At 35.0% G+C, this 13,228-nt stretch overlaps 1 protein-coding gene across 1 annotated transcript in view; it reads right to left on the bottom strand.

The window, feature by feature from the left end:
- The window catches only part of LOC129262359 (calcium/calmodulin-dependent protein kinase type IV-like), a 57,770-nt gene extending 45,059 nt beyond the window's left edge, over positions 1-12,711 (bottom strand). Inside the window, exons 1-3 of the mRNA XM_064099897.1 lie at positions 12,244-12,711; positions 10,882-10,960; positions 8,158-8,220 (exon numbers count right to left, since the gene is read on the bottom strand). Coding sequence (XP_063955967.1) covers positions 8,158-8,220; positions 10,882-10,960; positions 12,244-12,398 — 297 coding nt within the window. The 5' untranslated portion in view covers positions 12,399-12,711. The remainder of the gene's footprint in view (positions 1-8,157; positions 8,221-10,881; positions 10,961-12,243) is intronic.
- Positions 12,712-13,228: the final 517 nt, after the last annotated feature.

Raw genomic sequence — 13,228 nt, forward strand, 5'->3', positions numbered from 1 at the left:
CTGAATGCAAAAAAATATACTACCAAACAATACTGTTAGATCAATGATCAAAATTTAAATGCTATTTTTCCCCAAATGAAAGGAAACTTTCAGAGGTACTGTAGAGAAGTCGAGAGACAGAGAAGTTTTGCCTATTTAGTGATGTCAAAGAGAATACACAAGGAAAATGTAATATTAAGCCCCAAAAATGTAAAAATATCAGACTAGATTATGAAGTGCCTCCCATAAATTAACATTTGGTTCAATGCAAAAAACATTTTGAAAATAAAAAAAGTTGCAAGAAATTAAACCCCATTCCAAAATACATGTACATCATTCCCTTTCAGTAAAAAAAATCAATTAGTATATTGCACCATTAAAAAATAATGCCAACAACCTCTACAAGTACTCTGCAGTCAAAGAAAGCGCATTGATTCTACATGTACATTCATGCCTCACACAAAATAATTTGCATGTGGGGCATATCTACATATAAATAGCCTAAAATTACTTCCTTATTTTTGTAATCATAAAAAAGAGTGATTCCATTTATTGTGCAGCTCAAGTTCCTAGGGTTTACATCGCATTGTAGATGTAGAGTGTATTCATGTGTGGACTTTCCCTGAACTCACCTCAAGAAAAATAGTAGATGGAATTACATGAACATGTACACTGTAAATAATATTGTCAATATTTGAAGATAATAATTATCATGTAATAACACAAATTATGTAGAGTTTACATTGAAATGAAATAAATGTTGTTTAAGATCTGGTACAATTCCTAAATGTATATTTATTATCATGATCAGTTGAGGATAACTGCTATCAGCTATAGATATGAACATAGTTTTCTTCTCTTTCTGGTCTGCAAATGTTGCTGACTCAAAAGGACATTCAAATAGGACATTAATAGATGAAATGATCATAAAACAAATCAGTCTTCACCAAACTTATGCTGCCACATTTACCAGAATAAAGGCCTAAACCCATACATCACAAATTTCTATGTTGATAAGGTATGAATTATTTCACTTTTAATACGTATGCACTGTGCTCAGCTGAACAATCACATGCTACATATTTTAATATAGATTCACAATTTTTTTCCAGAAGTTTGGGGATGCTAAAAGAATGCTACACATTTTAAAGATGATCATCCCCGCTGAGACATCTTAAACCGGATGTCACAATGGTCGGTGTTGAATTGAGGCGACATAGAGGGGGAGGATGATTGGCTGGGCACGACAGAGGACAACCTTGTGATCTAAACAGACGCAGATGCTGAGTCTATTACCCCTCTACGCTCCCTCCGAATCCCTGAGGGAAACGCACACGACGACGCAAGGGCAAATCCCACCAAAGAATCAATTTTGCACATTGAGTACCGTCCATAAATATCCCAGGCCATTTTCATAACGTTTGACTGTGAATGCGATGCATTTCCTGTGCATGCATGCTGAGGAAAGGGGAAAGGTCTTGCTTTGGTTTTAACTCAACCCTGATCTCACTGGCATTTACATGTACATGTATGTGTGCAAAAAAGGGAAATCTATTTTTTCATACATGCCATTTGCCACTTGATGGCAACCATGCAACATCTAAATTAAATTTAAGAGTGTAAGCTTTGTTGAATTCTTAAAGCTGAAAAAAAAAATGCTTTTACCAAACCTCAACCCCATTCATAGTTTGATAAAAACCCTTTCTTTGGTCCCATCCACCTCCCCTCCCCCCCCCCCCTGCATACATATGAATTTCAAATTAATTCATACCAATGCAAATTATTTTTTTGTCTTTATTTTGTGAGAGAAAAGTATGAAAATCCACAAGTGTTATTATCACCATGAAGTTAAAATCAGTATGATGGAGCAAAGATGGCAAGCAAAAACTGCATATCCCTTTCATTGGAATGGGGAGGGGGGCATGGACCAAAAATGCCCCCACTGCCACAAACAAAAATGCAGCAGTACATTCAATTCATGCATGTACACAATCATGTAGAACTTGTATCACAGAGTCCTTTTCTAAAACCCAAGCGGGACTTCACTCCATGGCTGCACTAGATGCAGTTCAATGCAATTACTGGATTTAAATGCCACTGATGGGCCAATATTTTCTGACTTCCCCCTGAGAAAACAATTTGATTATTTTGTTATATGTTTACACATAAATGTACAGTGAGACTACAAGTACATGTACATGTACATGTAGCTGCCCTTCCCTCACACAAGATGATGGTGGTGATGAGGATGCACAGCAAAAAAAAAACAATGGTGTACTTACAATGTAGAAGACTACATGTAATTATACAGATGTGTTTAGTTCATGTTTCGGATTTTTTAAAAAGATTCAGACAAGGTACACTGTACTATCACTGTCTACTCTAGATACTGTACAATGGATATGTACACTGTACATGTACACTCAGGCCTGTATTCTGAAGTCAGGTTTGACCATGGTCTAACTCTGTGCTAAAATTATGGGAAGCTTTAAAAGTGTCAACATTTTTACTATTGTATGTTTCTTATGTTTACTGTGCTCTTTCCTGATTCATTCATGGTGAAGACACTCATCTTTTTATACTTCCTAGACAATTATAAATGATTTGAGAGCCAAATGAGCTGAAATATGATATCTCTACTGTTAGTGATTTATGTAACAATTGGCTATCCATACTTAAACCACATCTTTTAACCCGAGTTTAAGTTAAACCCAACTTCAGAATTTACGGGCCTCAGTGTTTCCAGAGATCCATAACAAATCTCCTGAAACTGAATCCCAAATTTTCCCAAATTCATATAGACATTTCCTGGAATTTTCAAGTTTGATTTTTAACAAAAATCAGGCAATAATACAGCAAGCCTATATTTCAATAAAAAACAAAGAGTCAAAAATTAAAAAAATACATACTGTACATGTACCCTAGCAAATCCCGAAAACAATACATGAGAAGATCTTTGTTATATCATATTATTATTAAAATTTAGAGTAGAGAAGAGAGATTGTGAATAGAAATCAGCAGTTTGAGGGCCTTAATAACATGTACATGTAGTTTACTCAAGCATTCTTTTTTTATTATTGGAATAAATTAGCATAATTACTATTAGTTACGAGATTTTTCAGAGAATTTGTTCTGTTTTGTAGATTATGCTCAGTATATCAAAGCGATCTGCATGCTGATTTGTGTCACAATCACACAAAAATTGTCAAATGATGACTATAAACCATTCATGTTGCATTTCCATGGCAACCTGGCTGAACAGGTACACACATCACAAAGGATAACTTGCATTCATATCCATATCATCATAGTCTAGAGTAGAAAGATATAAAGAGAGAGACAGAGAGAGAGAAGAAAGAATCATAGGTGGGTGTACCGTATATATACTGTACGCATTGTAGATGTAGACGGCATTTGTACATAAAAAGTGATATTGTCCATGGATCACTGACTCCTATAGGGTTTGTACAGAGGAGCTGTATTGGCAGAGAGAGGCTCTGCGAATGCCAGTTTCATATCAGGGAGTTGGGAAGTTCATATCTAATGCTGTTTATTAATATGCACCCCCAACCCAGCATGACTTCATTGCAAGCTTGCGCAACTGCAACAGTGCTGTACACAGTTTTAAAGACCTGAAATGGAAAATGTACAGTGTTAACAGGGAATAATGTAACTTCTCAATTCTTTTATATTTAACATGTACATGTAACATATAATTACAGACATCTTCATGATAAGGTATTACTTAGAACTCAAACTTGATATACATGTAGGGCATTTCTGGATGTTAGAATCAAGCTTTCAACTACATGTATATGTTCTGCACAGTCCTATTAAAGAAGAAATTGCTACAATGTATCAAGGACATTTTGTGCAGCAGTCATAAAAAAGAGCAAATTGTAATGCGATACCAAGAAAGTTATTCCCCAAGTGCTGTATACAGTGCTCACATACAGTACAATATGCTAACTCCACAGAAAAAAGTGTTCGATTCAAACATCTACATGTACATGTATTTCATGTTGTAAAGTACAAGTACGGTCACTACATACTCAATACTGGGAGAGATGGAATCCCAATGAAATATACTGGATGTTGATTTGATAAAAAAATCCAAAGGCACTTTTTTTTTCCCGACATTTTCGCTGGTTGTTGAATTCGCGATCGGAAGATGTACATACCAAACACTTCCACAGCATTTCTGAAAAGTAAAAATATGCTCCTCAAAGCCCCCATGCTGATGTCTTTTGCACATAAATATGTCCCTGTAACAAACAGTTAGAAAGTGTGAAAAAAAGTGGCTTAAATTTCACCTTTTTTGTACCTTTAGATCTGAAAAGTCATCATGTCACAGTTCGATATATATGTAAAAGCAATCTTTGGAAGTTATGCTTTGTTAGATTCAATTTCATTTTTTTAAAGTTTGTTTAAGTGCAAAAATGTTGAATTTTGTGAACAGAATCTTACATGTACACCTCTAACCTCTGGTCATGTGACTTATGAATAATCAAAATCAAATTATTTCATAGAAAATACATTGTATTAGAGATTGAATAAATAATATGTTAGGTATTAATAATTTAGGCTCTGATATTGTTTGAGAAATAAAAAAGTTAAATTCTAGCAAACTTTTTGAATTACTAACTACACCTGTATACTTTCTGAACCTTATTTTTTTTGTATAGCCTATATTAAGTGCATATATCAATTGCAATTAGTGTTGGGGACATTGGCGGTGATTACGATAAATGTGTCAATATTTTGGTGCATTGTTAAGTTCGCGGCCGATCAGCAATTTGCGAAATCTGCGAAAATAATATACAGTAATAGCTTTTCAAAAAGATAGGCATGCATCACTTTAAATGTATGACGTGTAATTTTCTGATGCTGCAAGTTTATTTTCTAATTGACTGCAATTAGGGGTAGCAAAGGGTGCAGGCGCACCCCATAAAATTGGCAAAAAAAGAGACAATTATTGGTCTCGCCTGCATAGCAGAGTGAGACTATAAGCGCCGCTTTTCCGGCGGTGGCGGCAGCATCAACATCAAATCTTAACCTAAGGTTAAGTTTTTGAAATGACATAACTTAGAAAGTATATGAAACTTGGCCATAAGGTTAATCAAGTATTACTGAACATTATGCCTGTGTTTCAGGTCACATAACCAAGGTCAAAGGTCATTTAGGGTCAATGAACTTAGACCATGTTGGGAGAATTATTTTCAAAATCTTAACCGAAGGTTAAGTTTTTGAAATGACATCATAACTTAGAAAGTATATGGACCTAGTTCATGAAAATTGGGCATATTAAAGGTTAATCTAGTATTAGTAAATATCCTGCTTGAGTTTCAGGTCACATGACCAAGGTCAAAGGTCATTTAGGGTCAATGAACTTTGGTCAATTTGGGGGTATTTGTTGAATTACTATCATAACTTTGAAAATTTATGGATCTAGGTATGAAACTTGGACATAAGGTTAATCAAGTATTAGTGAACATCCTGCCTGAGTTTCAGGTCACACAACCAAGGTCAAAGGTCATGTAGGGTCAATGAACTTTGGCCGTGATGGGGGTATTTGTAAAATTACCATCCTAACTCTGAAAGTTAATGGATCTAGTTCATAAAACTTGGGACATAAGAGTAATCAAGTATCACTGAACATCCTGTACGAGTTTCAGGTCACATGACCATGGTCAAAGGTCATTTAAGGTCAACTAACTTTGTCCGTGTTGGGGGTATTTGTTGAATTAACATCCTAACTCTGAAAGTTTATGGATCTAGTTCATAAAACTTGGGATATAAGAGTAATCAAGTATCACTGAACATTCCCTGTGAGTTTCAGGTCACAAAACCAAGGTCAAAGGTCAGTTAAGGTCAATAAAATTAGGCCATGTTGGGGTAATTGTTGAATTGCCATCATAACTTTGAAAGTTTATGGATAGAGTGAATGAAATGTGGACATGAGTGTAGTTGACAAGTATTAAGTCACCGTTCAAATGTCATTTATGGTCAATGAACGTGGTATTATGTCATTTATATGAATGGTGTTTTTGTGAATGATTATTTTGTAGTAGTTTTCAAAGTTAGGACTGCTGCTATATTAAATCACGTAATGCAGGCGAGACTGCCAGAGGCGTTCCACTTGTAATGTATCTAGTCTCAAACCTTGACATGGTATTATTTGTAGACCTGTGTAAAATTTGAGTTTGACTGCAAGTTTGACTTGCAAACCAAAATCCACCCCCCCCCCTTCCCATTATCCTGAATTCCTGATACGATATAAGACACCAAGACACATTTCTTTTCTCTTTTTTGGTGACAGTTCAATGACTTCTGCTTCAGTTTTAAGTTTCAGCTTGTGGACTTTTAATGAAGGAATGCACCTTCATTAACACTGGACTTTGCAATCAATACACTATACTGAGCATGTATTCGAGGCTTGTACACAAAAAAGCATCAAGTTGACTCAATGGGAACAGGTCCCATTGAATCACCAGGATATCCTTGATGGGCCATTGAATTTGAAATGGGAAGGGCAGCCTCAAATCTGATTACATTATTTAGATTCGCTTCTTATACCCTACAGACACTTCCTGTTATGATACAGGGTAGCTCGCTTTTAACATGACATGTACAAAGCCTTGACAACTTCATAAATTCCTACTGCACACGAAGACAGGAATATGATATTTATGTACATGTAGTACAGGAATGTCCTCAAAATGTTTAGCAGTTTAAAAGTGATCACTAAAACCACTGACTATCTCAAATTGAAAGAGTAGGCAAACTCTCCCAGTTGTCATTCCATTTTTAGAAATTTGTAGTTTTGTTAGCGCACCTTTACCATCGGGGCTAATATCTGTCAATGCCCCCCCCCCTTTTTTTTTTAACTTCATGCCAAATGAATGAAGTTTATTAATAAATTCAAATTCAAATATGACTGCTGGTAGTCATTTTGTGTATTTAAAAGGAGAATTACCTACAAGTGCATATAAATATGCAATCCCCATACATGTACAATGTACTTCAGGTAATAGTGATTTCAATTTGTTCCAACTTTCAAAAATTTCCTTACTGATTTCATTTGTCACATTTTTCTCAAATATTTACCTACATGTACAGTGTATGCCTACCTACTTTTCTTTTTTTTCTCTCTCTTTTCTCCCCCTCTTCAAAATGACTTTCTACATGGGTTGGATTCTACTTAATAGTACACAATACAGTATGAGCAATGAATGACATACTGTACACAAGTAGATTCTCATATTTCATATGATGCAATACATTGGCTTAATAGATGCATGGATCCTGGTAAGATCCATGATACCTAAATGAAATGAGAGGAGAAAAGTAGAAAATCAATTTGCAAACTCCCTGTACTGGGTCCTGTAACACAAAGGTATTGATTAATCATACGCTTGAATTTTATGATTGATTGTACATTGTAGTCAATGGAATCGATCGTAGAAATATGTTCGACGATGATTGCTATTAAAGCTTTATGTGACGGGCCACAGGTATGTACATTTATGTATGGGTTGCCAAACCTTGCGAGTAGTACAGCAAACCTGGATTTATGCCCAGATGGAGGTTCACAAACAAGAACCTCTTTCGTAATTGGATGATACATGTATAATATAAAGAAGAGACATATTTTGATCAAATACTGTAAACTACATTTCTGCAGCAAATTGTTTATTGCACAGATTTGATTTTGCCAATTCACCATAAACAAAATATTTGAGCGAAAATGTAAGTTAGTTTAAAAGGGGAAAATAATGTACAGTATGTAGCTTTCATAATAAGTACAGAATACTGATACTGAATGAAAACAAATGAAAATCAAAATTAAACATACTGCATTTCTATTAAAAAGAATAACAATATAGACCTACACCACCATTAAAAAAAATCAGTGTATACATGGTTGCCTGCAAATAGAAAGAAAAAATCACAAGATTTCTGTTGACTCATTACACTTACACCACTTGAACTTGTGTAAATGTTTGGATATCAAACATTTATAAATCAGGCAATTGTTCAGTGGGATCAAATGAAACATGCACACATGAAACAACAATGGAAACTTATCTCAAACTATCCCAAAATTATACAAACAGAGAGACATAAGGAGGGCGAGGTGTCAAAGGATGAAGAGGGTTCAAAGAAAATCAAACTTACTATGTTTGGATGGTTTATACTCTGCAGTATACTGACTTCTGCGTTGAAGACTTTCATGTCAGGCTATAAGGCAAGATAAAAATTTGATAAATATTGATTATTATCGTGTGGTTCAACATTACAATCTTTAAAATAAATCAATTTAGGGTGCATGTTTTAGTACCCCCTTTTGGGAAAGCAGAATTTTGAAATGCTCTGTATTTTCTAAGCTTGTTTTTGCTTCATACGCTGAACCGGGAGAAAATGTCCGCTTGGGTAGTTTGTTGTCCAAACATTTCACTTGAGGAAAGTGGTCTGAATATGCAGCCTAAAGACTTTTCAGTGACTCGTATGGGTAAACCAGCAAGTTGCGTTTGTGCTAGTGTTGTGCCAAGACCCTCTTGTTGATCAAAGTTTCAATCAGGGTCTGTGCCTGTAGACTACACCTTGGGTACCTGCTTTTTTTTTAAAGATTGTTGAATGTTAAAGTCAAGCCACACAAAAAATACAAAATTTATGTCACGTTTGCTTTCCCCAGCAACGGTCTATTGAGAAACACTGATCATAAACAATCTTTTTCAAAGTGAGTTACGATCAAGTGTTAACTTTTTGTTGCCCTCCTTTTCTTGTAATGATATTTCTATATACGAATGTACAATTTGATGATGTTTCAATTATTATCAAGAATAAATTGAATTTGAATTTGAATCCATGGTTCAAATGAAAATGAGCACAGACGCAACCACCTTTTCACCTTACCGCGTTTAACAAAAAGCTCTGATTTTGCTTGAAAATATAATTACAGTGTATGTATACATGGTTATATAAAAGTAAAATGCACCCTTTAAGACATGGATACGCTTTTCAGAATACAAACAAAAAAGAAGTTCCTTTAACTCTGGGAAATAGGTGGGTCTATTAGGGTATGAACAGTATTAATTATGTGGTACTATCTGTCTCTTCTACATGTACATAAAAAGCAGGGTTAGCTGGCTTATTGCAGTGCTAAGAGCTGTAATCTGGAAGCAATCTGACACCATACCTGCAGTACTAGCTTTAGCCAATCACGGACATGGTAAAAAAAAACTGTAGCCATAGTACTATTCACTCTTTGAGGGCTTGACATTGTACAATGTAAACAATTATAATTGATTAAGAGTGGAAATGGAAATGAAGGTCTATACTTTCTGTTTCACTTTGATACTGAAGTATTGTGTATGTACTTTCAAAAGGGAAGTCAAAACTGAAGTCAAGTTGTCAATTTAAAATAAAAACATAATCATGAGAACTAATGTATCAATGTCTACAGGCAAAAGCTTTGTGGTGTGGGCAACACCCTATTCATCTGCAATGATGTTGACTTTTTATGGTTCACAATACATGTTTGTATAAGAAATGTTCATGACAGGATGTGATTATTAAAGATAAAGGTACAAGTGGAATTTATTTTCACTTCACTTTAATCCATATTGCACTTTATGGAATATGACAAATACAAAAAAAAATGTTCACAGAGCTTTGCTTGCAGAGCACTGTCATTCTTTGATAGATTTTCCTGAAATGTATCTCTGACTTTTATTATTAAAACAAACTTGATAGTGGTTAACATTTATTTTACTACTAATTATTTTCTTTCAAAAGTCTGTGCTGCAAGTCCCCACTTGTCACCTCTGTATCTGTGATGTTGTAAAAAAAAATATGAAGTCCTGAAAAACTTGCATTATATCATTATAATAGGGCTTTTAAAAAGGTGAAAAATAAAGTGATGGAAAAGACTTTCCAAATGTTATTCCATTATTACATGTACATTAATCTACCTGGAAGATTTTTCAATCACAGATATCTTGAACTTTAGAGTCTACATGAATTTGACTTTTTTTTATTCCAGATTGTTTTTATACAATCAATAATGAATTCATGATGTATCAGAGTTAAGGATTTTTTATAGAAATTTGAAATATTGCCCAATGTCATCTAGTTTATCACCGTCCATTGCCTTTAGATATGAATTGGTTAAACGGTATGAAACTTCAATAATTTCACAAATGTTTCAATGAATATGAATGAAACAGTGTTTAATGCAAACCTTCAATATCAATACCATACATGATGACACATGTACACTCAAGTATATGATTGGTGATGCCATACAATCAAGTATCAATGGGTGAAGCCATGCAAAACAAATGAAAAGATATTGGTATTATGGATTTGGTAGTGCCATTCAGAAAATTGATTACATTTTTAATGGAAACTTAAAAGTTAGAAAATGGCAACATTTCAAAATTGTTTCATTATTTGGCTTAATAGGGAAAAATATTGTACAATCGATTCATTTCATTGGTCAAAAATCCATTTTGCAAGAGGAACTCTTTTTTTTTGCAGGCAGGTGTTCAATAAATCACCCATGCAAGTGGCAATGGAACATCGTGACCTGAAGAAAGGACCCAAATGTTTTCAATGCCATTATTGCCAGACTGTAAAAGTCACAAACTATGGGTAATATCTGTGTTTATTTCATACTTACCCAAGTCCTCTACCAAGGAAAGGCAAATCAAAAATCCTATTTCAATTTATAAAGCATATTCCAAATCTCATAGGGACATGTCTTGTGCATGCCTGTACAGAATGAACATGGGCTTTCACTACAAATCAATCTACAATTTAAAATGATTTATCACACACTGTACATGCTAATTCAAGCAAAAAGAAATTGATTATGAACTAATAATTCTGTATACTTACCGTTTTCTTTACTTTCTTGACTGCAAACGGTCGATTTGTTCCTTTTTCAAAACATTTATGCACTACTGATGTGGCACCCCTATATAATAGATGAAAAGGGTACAAATACAAGTACATGAACAGAATTTCAATTTCTCATTCATTGGGATTCCATCTTCAAAATGCACATCAAAAAAGTCGCAACAAAAATATATCACAAAAGATCAAAACTAAAGAGGCATTAGTCAGTGTGTCTCATACTCCATTGTTTATTAGAGCAGTTTTGTCGAATAATGGACACTTCTCCTGTAGTCATTTTTTGTCTATGAGAAGCACAACTCAGCAAAACAACTTTAGGGGTATAATTGTTTCTAAACACTGACTCAGACTTTTACTTGGATGAGATATTGATTACCAGTATACCTTCTTATTAAAGTCTTTATTAAGACATCTAAAAAAAATAGGCCCTCCTACATAAAACATTTAAAGTGGTATTTTTATACCACGGCATTAGCTCAACATTTCAAGTACCAGTAACAAAATAGACAGTTTAAATGAATCTAATGATAAACTGAAACTTTTTTTCCCAACAGCATAATATTGTAAGCAATAGCATACAGGGTACTATTACTTTTTTAACAGTGTATGTAAACATTGAATTGATAAAATAACACTTTGAATGATGCATCGGTTGTTAGAATAATGCATTGCAGTTGTTAGAATATACTTGGCACAGAAATCTTTGAATTTCCATATCAGATTATGCATGCAACTAGCATGACGAGCAACAGATAACCCAGTGAAAATGCTGAAGACTCGCGAGGGAAACCATCTCTAAGTATCTGAGATTAAGGTTTGCACTTGTATTATTTCTTTTACGACAGTAGTCCATCATCTTGAAAAAGTGACACATAAATTCATGATTCCAACTTTCTTTTAAAAAAAAGGAACGGCAGTGTCAAGCCTGTCCAATGCTCTTGCATCAGCATCGCCAATGGCTGGGCTGGATGCCCCTGTTTTCATCTGGAAAAGAATGGGTTATGTTCCAAAATGATCATGATGATGGTAGTTTAAGCACAAACTGTACATTTGTTGTACATACTCAATTTAAGTTAAAAACACTCATTCAATGAACAAGGACAGGTTATGAAATAACAACTGGCTCCTTGACTTGAGTCTGACATCTGTGACTGCTGGGCCGACAAAGATTTTTTAAGTTAAAAAAAAAAGGTAAAACAATAGGCCCTAGACCAACAATAGATTCCAAATTTGTAAGACCCGTGTTCAACATTTACATTGTTTTTCAACCTTCCTCATCATAGTGTTTAATAGAGCAAAGATTCCAATAGTGAAAAGGAAAATAAAATATAAGATCCAACTCACTTGCCAAGTTCCTTATCAATTGTGAACAGAGATTCAAATTCGGTTATTTGAGATACTTTCATCGAATTGTCCTGCACGCTTTGAGTGTTGAGCGCCGCAGCAGCTTTGGCGTCTCGGCTCCCTCCGTCGGGGGTGGGTTTCCCCTGAGCTGGCATAATCAATTAATTATTCACGCCAAACAGCTACAGTATAAAATTCCGTTCCAAGGTTACTCCAAAAGTGTTATATGTCAAATGCGAGATAATATCATTCCTTCGATGATTAAAAAACGCATACATCCACAGTGATAATGTCGAGATCACGGTAATCATCAACTTGTCCTTTCCTGCAGTGGACCTTGTTTAATTTTTCACGATGATTGTGTTTTTATTATGCGGCCAGTGTTGAATGTTGTCATGATAGGCTGGATGTGTATGGAAAGCTAAATAGGTCGAGTACTGTCCTCATCGGTAGCTCGAAAGTCATCTCTCTCTTGTATCCTTCCTCCCTTCTTAAGGTCCGGAGATCAGGCGCGTAGCCAGGGGGGGCGATGGGGGCGTTCGCCCCCCCCCCTCAAAAAAAAAAAAAAAAAAAAAAAAAAAAAAACCGCTTCCCCCCCCCCCCCAAAAAAAAAGCGAAAGGAGAAAAGGGAAGAAAGGTAAAGCTTTGTTGTTTTTTCTCCTTTTTTGGTCAAAAGAATAAAAAAAACTAAATGAGGCGTTCTTCTCTCTTCATACAAAATTTTGCTTCCGCGCTCCGCGCGGGAAAAAATATCAAAATTGCCATTCCCTTTTGTTTCCCACACCTTTTTTCTGCTCCGTTTTTCCCCTTCCCGGCTGCGGGAATCGTATATTCTTGCCAGAGATTATACATGGATCTTGATGGATGTAAAAAGCATGACAAGCATTTTTTCAATATTGCATTGACACAAAATTTTGGCTCTCCTGTTCGAGCGGATTAACATTTCCGTCACTCCCTGAGTCCCCAAATACTATTTCTTCCACTT

Source organism: Lytechinus pictus, chromosome 5 (assembly GCF_037042905.1).
Source record: "Lytechinus pictus isolate F3 Inbred chromosome 5, Lp3.0, whole genome shotgun sequence".
NCBI classification, from domain to species: Eukaryota; Metazoa; Echinodermata; class Echinoidea; order Temnopleuroida; family Toxopneustidae; genus Lytechinus; species Lytechinus pictus.